Raw genomic sequence first — 22,143 nt, 5'->3', positions numbered from 1 at the left:
CTACACATACTGTCAAACAAAAATGGAGAAAATCACTCAAGTGTTCTGACTAGGTCCACTACAAACTTATGTTAAAACCTTAGCTGGATGCTCATCCTGTTAGGCAATCTTACTATATCTCTCCTACCAACTCACTAGCCTACTACAGTGGCTTTTCCAAACTTTTTATCTCTCTTTAAATCTCCCATGCCTCCCCTTCTCCTTGATCAGCTGAGAATCCTGGCTCATATTTTACAGAAAAAACAACAACAACAACAACAATCCATTTGCCATGAACACCTCTTTTCTCCTCTTCCTCCTCTGTTTATCACTTGTATGCTTTCTTCTATCTTCCTTTACCCCTATCTCACATGATGAAGTGGGATACTTCTTACCAAGATTAACTCTTTACTTCCTTCTACTTGTTCAAGGGATCCCATTTCATCTGCCTCCTCCAAAAGACTGATCTCTCTGTAATCCCCATGCTTTCACTAATGTTCAACCTTTCCCTGTCTACTGGATTCTCTTTTGAAGATGATAAATATGTTTCCATTCTGAAAAAAAATCACCCTTATTTTATCCTTCTGATCCTATTAACTATTGTCCTATATGTCTCTTGTAATTTTAATATCACCCCCTACTCAATATAACTCCAATGGCTCCCAATTGCTTCCAGGAGTAAATACAAAATGATCTCTTTGGAATTCAAAGTTCTTCAAAACCTAGTGCCTTCCAATCTTTTCAGTCTTTTTACACTTCTTAAGTTCAGTAATGGCTTCTTAGCTGTTCCACAAACTTGCAACTCCATTTCTTGGCTCCCAGAATTCTCTCTGGCATCCTCCATGCCTCAAACATTCTTTCAATTTTGCTCAACTTAAATGTCTTCCTTTTAGTTAAATTTTAAGTAAAACTCCAGGTTTACAGGATGCCTTCCTCAATCCCTCTTGATTCTGGTGCCTTTGCCCTATTAATTTCTTCCTATTTTTATCTTTTATGTAGCTTTCTTCATAAATACCTGTTTGCATGTTGTCTTCCTCATTAGATTATAAGCTCTAGAAAAGCTTAAGGCAAGAATTGTCTCTATCCCTGCTTCTATATCCCTAGTTCTTAGCACATTGTCAGGCATACAGTTGGCATTTAATTAACATTTATTGATCAAATAATTATAAAATACTTAGAAGCCTACCTCTCAATGTACATGCAGGAACTATACAGATATAATTACAAAACTTCACACTACAGACAAATATAAATAAGTGGAGAAATATTAATTACTTATATAGTAAGGCAAGTCAATAAAATAAAAATGGCAACATTATCCAAATTAATTTACTTATTCAGTGACATATCAATCAAATAACTAAAGAATTATGTTAAGGAACTAATAAAATAATGAAATTCATCTGAAGAACTAAAAGTCAAGAATTTCCAAGGAAATAATAAAAAAAGAAAAAGAAAGAGACCTATGAATATCAGATATTGACATTTACCCAAATAATATACTCTTAGTTTAAAAAGATATATCAAAATGTATATATGACTTATATAGCAAAGTTGCATTGTTTATTTATTCTATCTCTTACTGCACATGAAATGGATAGCATTCTTCAACACCATTCCCCTGGAATCATGATTGATCACTGCAGAGATCAGAATTCTTAAGTCTTTCAGAATTGTTCATTTTTATGATATTCATCTTATAGTATAAATTATTGTTCTGGTTCTGCTCACTTCAGTGTATTAATTCTAACAAGTCTTTCCAGGCATTTCTTTTCCTTTTTTTTCTTCCAGTGAAGACCTATTTATTTATTTAATAAACTTATGTATGCATAGTTTTCAACATTTACCCTTACAAAATCTTGTGTTCCAAAAATTTTTTTCTTCTTCCCTTCCCCCATCCTATCTCCAAAATGGCAAATAATCCAATGTGAAATATGTGCAATTCTTCTATATCTATTTCCACAATTATCATGTTGCACGCAAATAATCAAAAAAAGAAAAAAATGAGAAAGAAAACAAAATGCAAGCAAAAAACAACAAATAAGTGAAAATACTATGTTGTGATCCATATTCAGTCCCCACAACCCTCTCTCTGGGTACAGATAGTTCTCTTCATCTCAAGACCACTGGAATTAGCCAGGTATTTGTGCACTATCATGGCTGGTCATTTTCCTAGTAAGAGTTATTAATTCTTTCAAAATTGTTTAACTTTACCATACTGTTGTCACTCTATGAACTGTTCTGGTTGTGTTCACTTCATTCTGCATAATTCATACAAATCTTCCTAGATTTTTCTAAAATGAAAACTCTTTTGTATAGTACAATAGTATTCAATTACATGCATATAACCTAATTTCTTCACCCATTTCTCAATCAATGGTTACCTCTTTATTTTACAGTTCTTCATAGGTCTATCATACATAACTATTCTATTTATCCCCTTAAATTCTTTCTTGTTTATTTTGTGGTTCAATTTATCTAATTCTGATAGAGGGAAGTTAAGATCCCCGACAGTATAGTTTTGTTGTCTATTTCTTCTTACAATTCTCTTAACTTCTCCTCTAGGAATTTGGAATCTATACCACTTGGTGCATATATGTTTAGTATTGATATTACTTCATTTTCTATGGTTCCCTGTAGCAAGATGTAATTTCCTTCCTCATCTCTTTTAATTAGGTCTATTTTTGCTTTTGCTTGATCTGAAATCAAGATCATTATCCTTGTTTGTTTTTTTGTTTGTTTGTTTGTTTTGTTTCTTTTTTTTTTTAACTTTAGCTGAAGCATAATAGATTCTTCTCCAGCCTTTGTCTTTACTTTGTATGTCTCTCTCTGCTTCAAATGTGTTTCTTGTAAACAATATATTTTAGGATTCTGACTTTTAATCTAGTTATCCACTTCCATTTTATGGGAGAGTTCATCCCATTCACATTCACAGTTAATATTCCACTATCCTGTTTTCCCCAGCTTATATTTTTCTCTTTCCCCTCTTTCACTTCTCACTAGTGTTTTAATTCTGACTACCACCTTCAATTTGTCCTCCCTTTTTTTTTTTAAACACTTCTCTCCTTTGTACCTTTTTTCTTCTACTTCTGCCCTCCCTTCTGTCAGCCTTTCCCTCCTACTTCCCTATAGGGTAAGACAAGTTTCTATAACAAATTGAGTATGTATGATATTCCCTCTTTGAGCCAAATTTAATGAGATTAAGGTTCAAACAATACTCATCCCCCGCCCTTCTTTCCCTGTAATAGATCTTTTTTGTCTCTTCATATAATGTAATTTATCCCATTTTACTTCCCCTTTCTTCTTCTAATACAATCCTTTTTCTACCGCCTGTTTCTTTTTATTATTAAAGCCACCTTATACCTACATCCTCTAAGCATACCCCTAAAAAAGATACAGTTCTCTAGAGTTCCACATATCATCTTCCTATCTAAGGATGTAAACATTTTAACCTTTAAAAAATGGTTTTTTCCCTTCTCTTTTTACTTTCTTATGCTTTTCTTGAATTCTGTATTTGAAGATCAAATTTCAGCTCTGGTCTTTTCATCAAAAATAATTGAATATACATCTTTTCCCTCGAAAGATAATACTTCATTTTGCTGGGTAGTTGATTCTTGATTGTAGTCCAAGCTCCCTTGCCCTTTGGAATATCATTGTTTAGATCCTTCAATCCTTTAAAGTGAAAGCTGCTAGTCCTCAGTAATTCTGACTGTACCTCCTCGATATTTGAATTGTTTCTTTCTGGCTGCTTGCTGTATTTTCAACTTGATCTGATAATTCTGGAATTTACTTACAATATTCTTTGGAGTTTTCATTTTGGGGTCTCTTTCAGGTGATGACTGGTGGATTCTTTAAATGGCTATTTTATCCTTTGGCCTAGAACATCAGGGTAGTGTTCCTTGATGATTTCTTGAAAGATATCCAGGCTCTTTTTTTAATCATGGTTTTCCAGTACTCCAATAATTCTTAAATTGTCTCTTCTGGATCTATCTTCCAGGTCAGTTGTTTTTCTAATGTGATATTTTACATTTTCTTCTAATTTTTTTTTCATTTTGGGGAGTTCTGTTGGACTAATTCTTAATGTCTCATTAAGTCATTTACTTTCATTTGTCCAATTCCAATTTTCAGTGCGTTATTTTTTTCAGTTAGCCTTTTTCCCCCCTACCTCCTTTTGCATTTGGTCAATTGCACTTTTAAAGGAATTTTGTTTATTGTATTTTTTTTCCCATTTTGTCAATTCTAATTTTTAAGTTGTTCTCTTTCTCCATTTCACCAATTCATGGAATTGTTTTCTTTTTCTGTTTTGCCAAATCTATTTTTTAAGAAGTGGTTTTCTTCAATATATGTTCTTCCATTTCATCAAAAAAATTTTTAAGAGTTGTTTACTTCAAACAATTTCTGTGTTTCCTTTTCCAAACCCTCCTGCAAAGATCTCATTTCCTTTCCCCATTTTTCTAATAAATTTCTTTTTAAGATCCTTTTAAAAATTCTTCCAAGAGAGCCTGGAGACCAGTTCATAGTACCCTTTAAGATTTCATCTGGAGGCATTTTGCCTTTAGTATCCTCTGGGTTTGGGTTCAGTTCTTCTCTGTCTCTATACTAGCTATCTCTGCTTAAGAGCTCTTTTTGCTCATTTTTAAAGTTTGAAGTTTGCTCTTAGGACACAGGGGAGATTATCCTGAGCTTTCTCTACTGGGTGACAGGGGTTCTCATTGCCCAGGAGCCAGTAGTGTTGCAGCCTTTTCTACTGTACTAGGTGGGTCTGGTCAAGGATCACCTGTTATGCTAGGGTTCAGGGGCTCATTATTTGCCTTTTGTAGTTGTGTTGAAGGTCTTACAGCTAGTCTGCTGATCCACTGGCATTATGACTCAGGACAGAGTAACCAATATTGCTTTATTTTGGCTAAGAGCCTCCCAGTAGATTCCCTATGCAAGAGTTTTCCACCCTGGATATCTATGTTTTCTAGTGTTTTTCAGAGAAATGGATGTAAATATTGTTTTAAAAATCTGCATCTTTTGATTTATCATAAAATTTTTGTTGTTTCAGTTTTTAAATTAGTCAATTATATTTACAGTTTTCCAAATACTGAACTAGCTCTGCATCTCTGATAAAATTCAACATAATCATGGTGTATAATTTTTATAAGATGAATCTATAGACTCCTTGATAATATTTTTCTTGAAATTTTACATAAATAGTCACTAAGGATATTGGTTTATATTTTTATTTCTGTTTTAAATCACCCTAATTTATCTATCAAGACCATATTTGCTCCTGAAAGGAATTTTATAGGACTCTTTATGTTCCTGTTTTTAAAAACATTTTATTTCTTTGGATTTGCTTTTAAATTAAATTAATCTGGCCCTAGGCTTATTCATTTCCCCCACCCCCAAGTTTGAGTTAAGTCCTCTTTCCTATTATTTAAATATGACTATTTTATTTTCTGTAAATATTCTTCTATTTCACTTAGAATTTCTGGCAGTTAACTGGACAAAATTGTTCCTAATAATTTTTTATTTCTTTTTCATTAGTGGCTAATTTACCTTTTTCACATTTGAAACACATCATTTTTTTTAAGCAAATTAGTTAATAGTTTATCTAATATTTCCCCCAAAAAAAGTTAGTTTCCAGTTTTATTTATTAAAACAATCTTTTCAATATTGTTAATTGCTTCCTGATTTCCATTTTGATAGTTAAATGAGATTTTAAAATCCATTACTTTTCTAGTTTTTCTCTTTAGTTGTATGTTCAAATTACTTATCTGCTCACTCTCTCTCTATAGGTCAGTTTTTAGAAATACAAATTTTCCATTAATGAGTACTTTCGTTACATCCCCAAAATTTTGGTGTATGTGCTGTCTCATTGTCATTATCTTTAGTGAAATTACTGGTTATTTCTATGATTTTTTAAAAAATCAACCCTATTTATTAGGATTGTTCATCACCAATTAATTTTTAATCATTTCATAAGAAGCCCTTTCTTTATTGAACATAATTTGCATTGCATTGATATCCTTTCCCTCTCTCTCCCTGTTTCTGTTTTCTGATAAGTTCAATTTCTGCACTTCATTGTGTGTTTTTATAAGTGTGATAAATTAAATTTCCCTAGACAAAACCAAACTTCAATAATTTTCCATATCAGATAAGTAAAGCTCAAATTCATTTCATTAAAATGGCATTACTTGCCACAAGTTGATTTCAACCTACTTTTTTATCCTTATCTCTTACTTTCCTCAAGCATCCTGTGATATAGACAAATTGAATTAAGCTATCTTCCAATCACTTCTTATTACTTTTGTTTTTTCCTCTGAGTATTCCTACCTGATATCCTATCTCAATCTTTGTCTTCTTAAATCCCACCAACTTTTAAGATGCAGATTAAAATTTCTTCCATAAAAGTCTCCCCTAGTTGAAGTCTCCTCAATCCAGTTTGTTCTTGTATCAGAAAAAATCTGCTTTGAACCTTCCTAGCTTTTAGAACTCTTATGGAATATTTACATATAACTAAAATTATTTGTATACCTGTTTCCTAAACTTGATTATAAGTTCTTTGAGGGCAAGTACTATGTCATATTGCTCATGATGCTAAGCACCATGATGCTCAGTTTTTAATTAAAGAAATGAATCTGTGAAGGAAGATTTAACCTCCTGGATTTTTGTTCATTTGTTTTTGTTTTCATGAAGAAGCTATTTATCTAAAAATAAAAATGCAAGTTGGAAGATGATCCCTAGAGATAGATAAGACTTAGAATGTATGTCCAGAGGAAAGAAAATTCTTATTGAGTATAATGAAAAACAGCACTACACCAAAGTCCTTTATTTACTAAAATAATATTACCAAATGTTAATAAGAAAAAACAGAGTATTCTGTAACAGCAAGTAAACCTAGTCCATCTCATGATAAATGAAAAAAAAAAAGCAAGTCTGGTGTGAGGTTGTGGGAAGAATACTACTTTGGAAGTTGTCTGAGTCTAATATTAAATATTATAATTGAACATTTATGCCATATTTCTTACATATGAGATGGAATTTAATTTTAGTTCATTACTAATGAGTTTTCTAGCTAAAACTGCTTCTGGTCAATAAAAACAACAACAAAAAGAAAATGAGTAATACAAAATGGGCAAATAGATATGTTTCACATCCTTATAGTTAAGCCACAGAAATATCTATTAGTGGATAATTCATTTCGATAATTCTGTGTCTTCAACTCCTTTTATTTAAAAGGGAGATAATAATCACTAATCCACAAGAAAAAGAATATATATTAAAGTAGTTTTTTATTATGAGCATACAATCAGAAACATATCTAATAATGAGGGTATTTTCCATTTGAGTTTATCAATAAGAGAATCCAACTCACTTGGCAATGACAATATCCTTCTCTTTTAAGGCATCAACTTGTCTCCACTCAGCCCTTCTCAGTTCCATCTCAAGAGTATCATGACTGGCTTGGTGTTCAAGAACCTTGGCCTCCAGCTTCTGTACATGTTCTACATTAGCCTCCTTCACTGCAGTTAGCACTGCATCTTTTTCTCTGGCAAAGCGATCCAGCTCTTCATGTCTGAAAGATAGAAAACCAGAAGGTAGGAAATAGCCTGGCTGCAAGTTAATTTAAAATCTCTGAGTTTAGTTCTAGATCTTGCCAGCCAGAAATGTTTTCCCTCCTATATGAGAATTTGTACTTTTTGTTGTGGCAGTTATACCTTTACTTTGTATTGTAATGGTAGTTTTGTAATATTATAATTTTCAGCTATCTCATAAAATACTTTGCGTGTCTTTCAAAGCATGGAGAGCAGTGTCTTATATAGACAAAAGGCTTTTACTAAATTGGTATTTCAGTGTCTAGACTTGCATTTATTCTGCCAAATTGAGAGGAATATAAGGTCTAATTTTGAAAATAAATCAAGGTGAGTTAATTCCTTTGTGTTTCAAATGGAAAATGTTAAGCAGGAAGTTTGATGAAAAACAGAGACTTTTCACCTGTCTGACTATGACCCTATAGACCTATAGGCCTGTCACACCTTTCTATCTGCTACCATCTCTCTTCTTTTCCCTACTTATCCCCAAACTGAAATCTGAATATAATTTTAAGTAGAAGCACATCTATCAAGGCCAAGATAGTAGACAAGAGAAAGGAACTCACCTGAACTCTCCCAATATTCCCCTCTAAACAACTTTAAAATAACTTCTCAAATTGAATTCTGGAGTAACAGAGACAACAAAAGGTTAGGGTAAACAACTGTCCAATCCAAGACCACTTAGGAGTCTGGCATGACCAGGATGGTGGTTGGGTCTGGAGTTCAGCAGGGGCTATAGAGCCACAGAGCTCTGAGCTGTAAAGTCATTTGCTCAATTATAGGAAATCAACTAATACCCCTCTGCCTTTGATTTTTTTTGGTCATGATGACAAGAAAGACCCTCCCAAAATATGTTTGTACATGTGGACCAATCTCTAGTCCAACAGGAACAGGTGATCATCTTATGACTACTTAAATAACTAATTGTGTATGATAACTTGTACCACTTCCTCTTGCTTAATCCAAGGAAATGCTTGTTCATCATGTGTGGCGATATTCCTTGCTTCATCCAACTTGTGACTCTATAGAATATTATTTTGCTTATTTTAGCTTGTGTCATATGTCAATCAGTGAAATTATTCTGTATTTAGTATAGCTATTCTTGAATATCTGGCTATCTAGCTCTATAAAAATAGAGCCCTTGTAGGAGGGGAGATCTCAAATTGTGAGTAAAACCTGAGGTCCAGTTCTTTGGAAGGAACCACAGACCCTTTAATGAAGTGCCATTGGCTCAAGTTCTCCCTCAGTCTCTTTTATTATGGGTGAGATAATTTTGATCTCCACAAATAGAATATTATTGTTCTATAAGAAATGATGAGCAGATTAATTTTAGAAAAGTCTGGAAAGACTTATATGAAATGATGCTGAGTGAAGTGAGCAGAACCAGGAGAATACTATAAACAGTAACAGAAACACTGTGTGGTGATCAACTATGATAGATTTAGCTCTTCTCAGCAATACAGTGATCCAAAAAAATTCCAATGGATTTAGGATAGAAAATGCTATTCCCATCCAGAAAAAGAACTATGGAAACTGAATAAGAATTAAAGCATACAATTTTCATTTTTTTATTGTTGTTTGCTTTTTTTTTCTCATGGTTTTTCTCTTTTGTTCTGATTTTTCTTTTACAACATGACTAATATGGAAATAATCATATATGTATAACCTATATCAGATTGTTTACTGTCTTGGGGAGGAGGAGAGATATGATGGGGAGGAAGAATAAAAGTTGGAGCTTAAGCCCTTACAAAAATGAATATTAGAAACTATCTTTACATATAATTGGAAAAATAAAATACTATTGAAATTAAAAAAACAAAAAACAAGTACCTTGTTCCATCTGAAACTACAGAAGAACACAGGGGCAAAGTATTATATCAATATTATCTTAATCTCCAGTTTTATCAATGAATTTAGGATTGAAGAAAGGATATAAAATGGAATTGGCACATCATCTCATTTGGGTTTTAATATAAGAAGGTTTCCAAAAAGGCCTAGGCTCTATTCCAGGACTACAAAAAGAATAAGGGTCTAAAGCAGTGGTTCTCAAACTTTTGTTTTCAGTATCTTTAGCCTATTAAAAATTATTGAGGATCTTTCCAAAGCGTTTTTGTTTATCTGGATTATATTTACAGACATTTACCATATTGGAAATACAAACTATTTTTGAATTTGTAGACCCTCTAAAAGGGTTTCAGAGATCCCCAGGATTCTCTAGACCATACTGGCCTAAAGCTATGCAGGATTCTAATCAGGGATCCTAATCATTCCACTAACACTGGAATATCCAATATAATACAATGCCTACTCTGGGATTGCAGAAGAGAAGTAGAACCTGGCCACTTACTCTACATAAAATTGTGAGGTTACCAGATCCTGTCCCTGACATGGAGTCTTAGTACAAAATTTTGGCAAGAAAGTAAAAAAACCCAGAAATTTCTATGACCTCAGCCAGTTTTGAATATTCTACCCAGGATATAAAAACTGGGATCCTACACTGAATCAACCTATGAAGAACCACTATCCACACCTCTCAGTGTCACAGACCATGATGTTTAGAAGATTCAGGGTCTAGAGGCCATTTTTCAAGCAGACCTATTGCAGTCCTACTCAAGGTAAAGAAAACACTTACATTCCTCCATTCTTACCTTATCCTGTAATGAGGAACAATAAGTCCAAGATTGCAGAATCAAAAAAATCTTGAAAGAGGGAAAAAGGAAGGGGACTTTACAGATATCCCTGGAACAGAGACTAATGGCATGAACACACTTCAGACAACTCCTGATGCAATGAAGAAATACTATGGATAAAGAGAACTCAAGATAAAATTCAGAAAAAGACAATAATTCCAGAAGAATCATAACTTGAATTCTCCTCCCTCCCTTTCTTCTTACTCATCTCAGAAAAAGATACTAATAAAACTTCAGGACCAGAGGAAAAAATAAAACAGGAGATAAAAGAGTGAAATAAATGAGAGCTGGCCTAGCAGCCATGGTAGCATCGGACTTTGAGTCAGGAAAATCTGGATTCAAATCCAAGAACTGTGTGACTATGGGCAAGTCACTTCACCTCCTTGAGCCTCAGGTTCTTCATCTGCAAAATGAGGAAGTTGAACTTAATGATTTCTAAGGACTCTTCTAGCCCTAAATCTATGATCCTATGAAATTAGAGGAGTTGAGGATAAACTTGGAAGCAAAATAAATAGCTTTGAACAGAAGGATAAACTGACCAAACTAGCAGATGCCTTGAAAGAGAATAGATCTAAAACAACTTAATGATTCAATGAAGTAATAATAAAAAAAAAAAATTACGACAAAGTCAAAGGACTGAAGAATCAGAAAAACATGTGAAATATTTATAGTCAAAATCAATTCACCAAGAAGTTAGGATGAGAGAAATTAATATAAGAATCACCAGCACCCCAAAAACCACTACAAAAAATAATGCTTCAATAAATAATAAGAGAAAACTACTTAGGATTACTAGAAGTAATTACCACTTGACAAAAGTTACAAATGGATAAAAAGTTGAGTCTAGAGTTGAATCAGAGTGGAATAGACTAGATTGCCTTAGGAAAGCTAAGAACGCCTTTAATAACCCCTGTTAATAACACTTTCTGTTCCAGATATACATACTGTTGAACAAGCTCTATAGATACTCCATCCAAATGTAATTCATAATCTGGGTAACAGGCATTCTTCATCCACTTTGCCTTAAGTGTGTGGACAAGCTCAATTCTTGACAGATCTTTACTAGGAAACTTCCTGTGTTGTAGCTGAGTATTGTTTAACCCTTTCAAATTGCTCAAATGTATTTACTTTCTAAGTTTCTAATATCATTTTCATTTGCATGTTAAAAGATCATATAGTTAATTTTCTCAATACCACTGCTTAGAAATTATCAAATTTATCTAAAATCTATTTTCTCTGTAGAAGGAAAAGATATTAAAATAATAGAGAAGTTGGAGCTTATGTGAATTGAGTAAATGAGTAATGGATCCCCCTCATCTCTGTTCCCAAATTGTCAGAAATATAATGTTGTTTCTAACTAATGTCATGTTAGTGCATATGTTTAATTTTCATTGTAAGTTGATTAAACATACAATTTAAAATGAACTTTATATCTATATTTTGTGTTCTTAAAAAGGATTTTTTTTTTACTGCACATTGCACTCAATTAAAAAGCAACAGAATTTAATATTTAACTTATGGGTGTACCACAAGCAATAAAAACAGATAATGAACCTATATATATATATATATATATAAACATTTGCATACTTTTGTGCTAGCTCTCTGGAGGACTTTGGGATCAGCCCAAGTACTTGGTCTTAGTGGAGAAGTGATGAAGGCAGCACAGCCACCATAAGGATGGTCAAAGGTGGAATCCAGAGTCTGGAATCTGGAGTCTTGAGTTTTCTCTGTGTCTGTGGCTGAGAGGCCCATTCTCTTAAATACTTCAGTATGATTATATCACCACAGCAATTGAGCATGTGCCATAGAACCATTACATGACATCACATTAAGTATATGTTTAGAGAACCATTATCTCACACTGAGTAGGTGCTTAACTATAAGCACCCTGCTGTCCTTGATTCACATATACCTTTTCAGAGTTCCGGCCCTCTACATCTCCCGTTTTCTTTCATTTTTGAATATAGGTGATAACGCCCTCCCTGACTGCTCAGGAAGGGAGGTAAAAAACACCAAACGGAAATGGGGAGTCAAACCATATATTGTTAACAGGTTTCCTCTGGGCTGAAATTGAAACCAGTATACATAAATTCATCAGCATGGGAGGTATTACACAAGCACATGGTACTATAACACAGGCTATAGTGATGTAACAAACAACATGAATCAAATAACAATATGAATAAACATGTCCATAAATCCTAGAAGGAGGGTATATAAATAACAATCACACATACACCCCCTTCAGCAGCCAAGAAATAGTCCAAGACTATACATTGGTATTGTCCATCACTTCATGTGTCAGGGAATCCAATGATTCCTGCAAATTCCAGCAGTCTCATTAACAATTTTTGATGTTTATGAGTCAATTGCCATACACATAGGGTTAATTGCCATGTTCTTTCAGTGGCACATGTAGTCAGACATGGAACTACCAAATGTTTCTTGGGTCTTCTCCTTCGTTTCAAAGGTCTTCTCCATCTCTCTCCAATGGACAAGGCAAATACAGCTCATTGGCACCCATCTAATTCCTTCTCTATCTGTAGAGATACAAGCAAACCCTCTCCCCCAAGCAGTTAACCTATCTGGTCCCTTCTATTCACCACTTTCTGGATCTCTCCACATCACCTGGCGATCTAAAATAATGATGCTGCTCACACTGGACACTGCCCTTCTGGCAAGTTATAAAACCTACCTGCTGGAGCCAGTACATCTTTATCAAAAATCAATAATTATATAAAGAGCCAAATTTAGAAGTTCTCTAGGATTACCTGTGGCTCCCCCTTTCTTTTGTTTTTCAAGGAGCGTCTTGATATCTCTGTTTCTCCTCTCTACTATTGCCTGTCCTTGAAGATTAAATGATATGCCAGTGATACACCTACTGAATATATATATATATATATGTTCATTATCTGTTTTTATTGCTTGTGGCACACCCATAATTGCAAAAGCTTGTATAAGGAATTCCGTGACCACTCAGGCTGTCTCTTTTTGCTGCTGATATTGTAAAAGTAAATCCTTAGAAGATGTTTACTACAACATGGATAAAAGACAGATGACCAAAAGATTTATAATGAGTCACATCCATTTGCCAAATTTCATTGGGTCTCAAACCATGAGGGTTCTTCCCTGGAGGGGGCATAGGAGCATGGAAAGGAAGGCAAGCTGTACAGGCTTTTACTATGCTCCTAGCTTCCTCTCTTGTTATCCCAAATTGCAAATGTAAAGCTCAAGCAGCCTGATGATATTTAGAATGAGATTCTTGGGCTGCTTGAAATAAAGGAGTATTGGTTAACTTAGTTAGAAGGCTATCTAACTTTGAATTTCCATCAAAAAATAAGACATGGAAGTCCACTATGAGAGTGGACATGGAAGATATCTTACCTGGATGCTTTCTCACTTGCTCTTAAAGTTCCTTAAAGAGCTGATATATATATTAGAAGCTACAAATTTTATTTGGGCTGTGACAATTCTTTATACCACACCTACTGAATAGGCTGAATCAGATACTATATTTACACCTCCTGGATACAATTCATTGTGCTGAGTGGACTGAAAAGGAGTTCTGAATACTCTCTTTATAGTTAAGTCATGAGAGTATACAGCACAAATCTTACGTTTGGATGCATCTGTAAAGATAATTGGTCCTTCAAGAGGAACCTTAGAAACCTTTTCTTCAAAAATCCATTGCCAATTATGTAATAGCCACATTATCTTTAATAGAGACCCATGTGTAAAATTGGGAGCTGTGGGCAATGAAATTTGCCACTCTGGGATGGTTTCACAATATATATTTATTTGTGCATTGGTATAAAAGGTGTATATCTTATCACACTTATCTTGATAATTGTACATTAACTGAGGTTAATGGCCTTTAATAAAATTCTAGCCACAAGCACTGGATAAGGAGTAAGTCTTCAGTCTGGTTGTGCTGGGAGCTTCACTCACTCTATCACACTGTGTCCTTGATGAAGGACTGCTGTGGGTGCCTCTTGGGGATGGAAAACTGGTATTTCTGTGTCCTTGATGAAGGACTGCTGTGGGTGCCTCTTGGGGATGGAAAACTGGTATTTCCAAGGGTTTTTGAGTGACTCTTTCAACCACATTGAATAAAGCCAGTTCAACTTCTCTCAAAGCCTCTTGAGCTTCTTTTGTGAGCTGGCAATGGTGAGTTTAAAACACTGTCTCCTCTTAAAATGTCATATAATGGTTGTAATTGATAGGTAGTTAAGCCTAACACTGGATGCATCCATTAGATATCTCCTATCAATTTCTGAAAGTCATTTAAGGTGTTTAGCTTCTTTGTTCTTAAGGAAAGTTTTTGTACTGTAAGCACCTTAGGTTATATTTCGTATCCTAAATATTGAAAAGGAACATGTCTTTGAATTTTTTCTGGAGCTATGTGCAATTTGTAGTTCCTTAATGTTTTTACAGTCTTTCGTAGACATGCTTCTAACATTTGCTCTTCAGGTGCACATCCCATTACATCCATGTAATGTAACAACACAACTTTTGGAAATGCTTTTCTTAAAAGAGCAGCAGCCAATAAATTTGACACATAGTAGGACTATTTTTCATTCCCTGTAACAAAATTGTCCATTCATATCTTTTATAAGGCTCAGCTAAGTTAATGCTGGACATTGAAAAGGCAAATCTTTTCATATCCTTCTAATATATACAGGGATAGAAAAGAAACACTCCTTAATGTCTATAACCCAAAGAGGCCATTCTCTAGGCAACTGAGTGGAGATGGAAGTCCAGGCTGAAGAGTTCCCATAGTTTCCATCAGTTCATTTACTTTTCTTAAATCAGTCAACATTCTCCACTTTCTATATTTCTTTTTTATAGGAAATACAGGGGAATTCCAAGGACTTAGAGAAGGTTGTAAGTATCCTTGGTCAAGTTGCTCTTGTGCTATATCTAATAAGACCTGAATTTTTTCACTTGCTGAGGGCCACTGTTTTACTCACACTGGAGTATCAGGGAATAGGAACAGATGAGAGTGCAGACAGACCTTCAACAGCAGCCCTGCTTAAAAAGCCAAAATATTCAATTGTAATCCTAACTGCTACAAAATGTCTCTTCTCCATAGATTGATGGGGATTTTTTCAACTACAAAAAGAGTAAAAACTCCTGTTTCACCTTCAAATATCCATCTCAAAGGGGCAGCACTAATTTTAGCTGTTATTGATCCTCCTATGTCAGACATAGAGGTGTCTCCCTTAATCTTTGTCCAATGATTGGGCCAATTGTCACCTCTAATGACTGATCTGCACCCGTGTCTACCAACCTTTTCAATGGTATGCCATTTAAATAGATAGTGAGTATAGGACAGTCAGCTGTAACAGCTGTAGTCTAGAATATTCCTGGATTCTGTTGCTGGGAGTCAAATCTGGGCAAATCTCACCAAATTGCCTATTAGGAGTCTGTATCAGTAAACCTGATGCTAGTACTTTTCCTGGGTGATAAGTCACACATTGTCTACCTGTATTAGTGACTGGGATATTAGCTACACGTCCCCCAGTTTCCCATACCAGTGTATGGATAGCTACTGTTTTTAAGTGCTCTCGGGAAGTGAAATGTTAATCCTACTTTTTGCTTGGAGGCAAAAGATCCATAGGCCAGACAGGGACAGATTTCACCTCTCCAGGGGATATCTCAGTAGTCCCAGCTACATACAAACTCTATTCTCCCCAATTGTAATCCCTTTCTCCCATCAGGTTGCTTCTTGGCTGATTGGTCATGTCTGAGTACTGAACTTCTAAAGACTCTCTGGGTATAGCATCAGCTGCCCCAAGTGTTTTTTTCCTGGGGCTCTGGAACTTCCTTTTTCCCTGAGTCAACTTACATTTTGATGCCCAATGGAAGCCTTTGTTGCATTTTGGACATGGGATTTTGAGTCTTGTTCTCCCACCCTATTTTTTCACTCTATCTCTATGCCATCATTGAGCTTTCAGATGTCCTAGTCTGACTAGTCTCTCTGGAAGTCCCTTGCCAAAAGGGATCCTGTCTTCCCATGTTCAGATTTTGGGAAGTCTGTATTATAGCCTAGGTATAAAAGGTATTTGTGCCCACTGTGGCACAGCATCTTCTGATCTCCTCTAAAGGATCATCCTTGTGTAGTCCTAGTATAATTCTTCTACAAACCTCATTAGCATTTTCTCTAGTAAGTTGTCTTATCATAATTTCTGTTGCTGCATTTTCACCAATAATTCATATGACAGTTGTCTGCAGATGTCCCACAAAATCAGCAAAGGGTTCATTTGGCCTTGCGCTATTTTCATGAAGGCTTCCCCTCTATTTTGTCTTCCTGGGAGTGTGCCCCATGCTTTGAGAGCAGCAGAAGCAATTTTCTCATATGCTAATACAGGGTAATTAATCTGAGCTAAAGTGTCTGCATAAGGACCTACACCTGTTAGATGGTCAAAGGTAACTGGTATATTAACTTCAGATTATCTATTTCATTGGGCTTGTATTCTACAGAGTTCACTATATTCAGAAAGCCACATATTTTGTCCAGGTTCTAAACATGTTCTTGCTATAGATTTCCAATCATTAGGGGTTAAAACTTCAAAAGCCAAATTCTCTAATAGCATCCTAACATAAGACGATGTAGACCCATAAAGAGTACAAGCCTTTTCAGATCTGGATAATTTCCAGATTAAAAGGAGTGTTATCTTCTTCTTTTCTTGACCTGAAGAATCTTCAATCACAGGATCTGCTTCTATTCTTAAACCAGGTATCCTGTCCTTCCTCTTTAGCTTTAACTAGTGCCTTTTATAATAAGTGTCATGGGGGTGGACAAAACTGCTTTGTGGGCTGTGCTGTTTGTGTCACTGCCCTTCCCAGTCCTCCTCCTCCTTCCTCTACCCAAGAAGATGAAATTGAGCGGGGAGGGTCCCCAGGAGATGGGGAATGACCTAATGGCACCTACTAGGGTATAATTAAGCTGTGAAAGTGAGAAGCACTACACTCCTTCCTTAAATTCATCAGCTCTGTACTTAACTTCTTTCTTGTCCAATTCTCCATGCTTTTCAGCTGTTTTGTCAGTATCATCCCCCTCCTGCTCTTTCTTCTCACACTTCTTTGTCTGGTTCTCCACCTTAAAACTTTTCCTTTTTTTAGAACTTGTGGGATTCTTTAAAGCCGATTGTATTATGTTGTATATAAGGAATGTTGCCTCAGGAATTGAACCAAGACCCATTGCTTCGTAATATTCAATTAGTTGCTCTCTCATTAGTTCTCACATATTTGGCTCTAATTTTTCTTCCTTAAGAGAAACAAGAAAATGTGCACTCTAATATATTTAAGAGTGCAATGATCTGCTACTAAGTTACCAACAAATCTTGCTTCTCTATTAACATAACTATGCATTCTACACACTTCCCTTCAGGTGGGGAAGGTTTTTTTCTTAGTATTTCCCATTTCAGCTGAAAAACACAAGTGACTAGTTTAGCCCTTAGCAAAGTTTCCCACTTGTCTATTTTTATACTCACTCTATTTCTGGGTCACAGGAACTTCTCCACTGAGCTTACGATTGCGTTAGTCGAACTGATTTGTGCCTGTTTTGTAAGGCCCTGCATTTCTGGGCCCCATGTTTAAGCATCAAAATGTAATGTCCAGGCTAGCTCTCTGGAGGACCCAGTCTCAGGATCAGCCCAAGTCCTTGGTCTTAGTGGAGAAATGATGAAGGCAGCATAGCCACCACAAGGCTGGTCAAAGATGGACTCCAGAGTCTGGAATCTGGAGTCTTGAGAGTCTTCTCTGTGTCTGTGGCTGAGAGACCCATTCCCAATTCTCCCAGCCCTTAAATACTTCAATATCATTACATTACCACAGCAACTGAGCATGTGCCATAGAACCATTACATCACCATCACATTAAGTATATTTTTAGAGAACTATTATCTCACACTGAGTAGGTGCTTAACTATAAACACCCTGCTGTCCTTGATTCAAGTATACCTTTTCAGAGTTTCAGCTCTCTACAGAATATTACCCAGCATGTAAGATATATAAACCAAGATAAACTGGATATAGTCAAACAGAAGATAGAAAAATTAAACATCAAATATCTTGAGTATTAGTGAAATCAAATATATGGGAATAGGTAAATTTAAATCAAGTGACCATTGTATATACTACAGTGGGAAAGACTCCCTTAGAAGAAATGGAGTAGCCTTCATAATCAACAAAAGAGTACGAAGACCAGTACTAGAGTATAATTTCAAAAATAACAAAATGATAGCTGTTTGAATCCAAGGCAAGCCTGTCAACATCACAGTAATACAAGGCTATACTCTACTGATATAACTACTGATACCAAAGAGACCAAAGTTGCTTAGTTCTACAAAGACCTGCAACATCTAAAAATAATACCCCCAAAAAGTAGCACATTAAACATTAATCCCAAGGGATTAAAATATTAAAGTAGGAAATCCAAAGATAACTAGAAGACCAGAAACTTTGTTCTTGGAATAGAAAATGAAGCAAGGAAGAGACTGAGAGAGGCTTGTCAAGATAACTTGCTGGTTATAACATTCTTTTTCAATAACCCAAAAAATAACTCTAAACATTGATATCACCAGAGGGCAATCTCAAAATGAGTTTTATTGTATACTTTGCAGCCAAGGTTAAAAAAAACTCTAGAATCAATTAAAACAAGAACTGGAATTGACTTAGGCTCAGATCATAAGCTTCTAAATCCTAATTCAGAATTAAATGGAAGAAAGTAAGGAAAACCCTCAAATCATATTTTTAAGACCCACATAAAATCCCTTATAAATATGAAGTAGATGTGATAAATAGATTTAAGGGATTAGATCTGAGAGAATTCCTGAAGAACTATGGACAGAGTGAAAACTATTGTACAGAAGACAGCAACAAAATACATTTCAAAAAAAGGGCAAGAAAGCAAAATGGGTTTCTGATGAAGCTTTACACAAGCCAAAGAAAGAAGAAGAGCAAAAGGGAAATAAGAGAAAGATATGTACCTAACTGAATGCAGAATTCCAGAAAACAGTAAGGAGAGAGAGAAAGATTTTCTCAAATGAGCAATGCAAAGAAATAAAAGAAAATAACATTATGGAAAAGACAAGATATCTCTTCAAGGAGATTGGGGATATCAAGGAAACTTCATGGAAAAATTGGTATAATAGAAGACAAAAATGATAGGGATTTATGAGAAGTAGAAGAAATAAAGAAGAGGTAGGAAAAAGGTATTTAAAGAACTATATAAGAAAGATTTTAATATCACTGATAATGACAATAATGTGGTTACTGATCTAGAGCCAAGACATCTTAGAGAATGAAGTCAAGTGGATTTTAGAAATTACTGCTAATAGTAAAGTTAGTGGAGGTAACAGAATTCCATCTGGGCTGTTTAAGACCCTCCTAGAAGGTACCATTCAAGTAATGCACTCAACATTCCAGCAAATATGGAAAACTCAACTATGGTTACTGGTTTGGAAAAGACCAATTTATGTCTCAATCCTAAAAAAAGGCAATGTTAAGAAAAGTTCAAATAACTGAACAATTGTACTCATCTCATATGCCAATAGGGCTATGCTTAAAGATTCCACAAGCTAGAATTTCATCAATATGTCAACCAAGAATTTCCAAAAGAGTAAGCTGGTTTTCAAAGAAGTAGAGGAACTAGAGACCAAGTTGCCAACATTTGCTGATTATGGAGAAAACAAGGGATGGAAGTATTATCTTAATTGTTTCTTAAGGACCTGTATAAGAGTCAAGAAGCAATAGTTAGAACCAAACACGGAACAACTGGTTAGTTTAAGATTGGAAAGAAGTATGACAAGGTTGTATATTGTTACTTTATTTATTAAACTTATATGCAGAATACTTCATATAAAATGAAAGGCTGGATGAATCAAAACCTGGACTTAAGATAGCTGGGAGAAATATCAACAATCTCAGAAATGCAGATAAATGATGGCAGAAAGTAAAGAAAAATTAAGAAGCCTCTTGATAAGGGTGAAAGAGAAGAGTGCAAAAGCTGGTTTCAAGCATAATAGCAAAAAAATTAGTATCTTGACAACCAGTTCCATCACTTTTTGGCAGAGGGAGAAAAGGAAGCAGTATCAGATTTTATATTTTTGGGCTCAAAGACCACTGTAGATGGTGACTATAGCTATGAAATTAAAAGATGCTTATCCCTTAAAAGGAAAACTACAACATCTGCACAGTATAATAAAAAGTAGATCACCTCATCTTGTCAACAAAAGTTCATATTATCAAAGCTATGGTTTGTCCAGTTATAATGGACAGCTGTGAGAGTTGGAAAGGAGAGAAGGAAAGCTGAGCAGCACCACAGATTTTTATTTGTTCATTTTCTGCTTCAAATCTATTAATTCTGTCTCCCAAGCTAAAATATAAATTCCTCAAGAGCAAATACCATATTCTGTATGTCTTCTGCAACCTTCTCAGCAACTACCACAGAGTTGAACCCACAGTAGGTACTTAAATAACTGACTGGTTGAAAGGTATGTCCTATAGCTTTCTGCTCTACCACAGTCTGTGGTATAGTGAAAAGAATACTAAATTTGAAATTAATGGACTTGATAAAAGCACTGTACTTTTCTGATCTTCACTTTCCCTGTCTGTAAAATGAGAATTCTGATATCAAATGAAAATAGATCATATCCCTTTGACCAGATATTGATTTAGAAAACCACAAATTAACATTATCTGTATTGTATTATAATGAGAGTTAGATGAAGTGGATAGAATGATGACCCTCAGGAAGACCTGAGTTCAAATCTGGCTTCAGACACTCATTAATTGTGTGATTTTGGGCAAGTCACTTAACTCTATTTACTTCAGTTTTCTCATGTATAAAATGAACTGGAGAAGGAAATAGTAAACCACTTCTGTATCTTTGCTAAGAAAACCCCAAAAAGGCATCACACAGTTAGACTCAGTTGAAAATGAGTAAACAAATGTTGTCTTGTATTTTAAATTCTTTGTTTACTATTTCCCAATTACACTTTAATCTTCTTAGAAAGTGCTTCCCTGCTGTCCTCAAGTTTGACTAGATGATTTTTAAGGTCTCTTCTAGCTTTAAATTTTATTATTCTATGAAAGTATGCCAATTCCTACATAAAGTTTTCCTCATTCCTTAGCTACTATACCCACCTTCCCCAGCAACTAGACACCCCACTCTTCTTTTTGTCTTTTATCCTCATAGTGCTTGAGACAATTAGCCATTTAAGAAAATGCTTTTTGATGAAAAATTTCTTTTTTAAAGTTTTTTTATTTTCTAAATATATACATAGTTTTCAACATTCACCTTTGTAAAACCTTTTGTTCCAATTTTTTTCTCCCTTTCTTCCCCCACATTCCCTCCCCTAAACAGCAAGTAATCCAATATATGTTAAACATGTATAATTCTTCTATACATATTTCCACAATTATCATGTCACACAAGAAAAATCAGAAAAGGAAAAAAATCAGAAAGAAAACAAAAAGCAAGCAAACAATAAAAAGGTGAAAATACTATGATTTGATTAACATTCAGGCCCCACGGTCTTCTTTCTGGATGCAGATGGCTCTCTACATCACAAAACCATTGATACTGGCCTGAATCACCTCATAATGTTAAAAAGAGTCATGCCCATCACAGTTGATCATCATGAAATGTTGTTGCCATGTATGTACAATGTTTTCTTGGTTCTACTTACTTCACTTAGCATCAGTTCATGCAAATCTCTCCAGATTTCTTTTCTGAAATCTTGATGAAAAATTTCACTCTACATTAAATACAACTAGATATACCCCCTTGTGGATACATGATAAACAGAAAAATAGAAACTAAAATCATAGAATCTTAGAGTTGGATCTCATAGCAAGGAGAGAAAAAATAAGGGATAAGAGATC

The 22,143-nt window shown here is 34.9% G+C and overlaps 1 protein-coding gene across 5 annotated transcripts in view; it reads right to left on the bottom strand.

The window, feature by feature from the left end:
* The window catches only part of CCDC57 (coiled-coil domain containing 57), a 294,880-nt gene that overhangs the window by 176,370 nt on the left and 96,367 nt on the right, over nt 1–22,143 (bottom strand). For all 5 annotated transcript variants that reach the window (XM_051995295.1, XM_051995297.1, XM_051995298.1 and 2 more), the window contains one exon: nt 7,343–7,543. In XM_051995295.1, coding sequence (XP_051851255.1) covers nt 7,343–7,543 — 201 coding nt within the window. The remainder of the gene's footprint in view (nt 1–7,342; nt 7,544–22,143) is intronic.

The sequence above is a fragment of the Antechinus flavipes genome, chromosome 4, assembly GCF_016432865.1.
Source record: "Antechinus flavipes isolate AdamAnt ecotype Samford, QLD, Australia chromosome 4, AdamAnt_v2, whole genome shotgun sequence".
Lineage (NCBI taxonomy): Eukaryota > Metazoa > Chordata > Mammalia > Dasyuromorphia > Dasyuridae > Antechinus > Antechinus flavipes.
The sequence above is the reverse complement of the archived record's forward strand: the minus strand, read 5'-3'. Positions and strand labels throughout refer to the sequence as shown.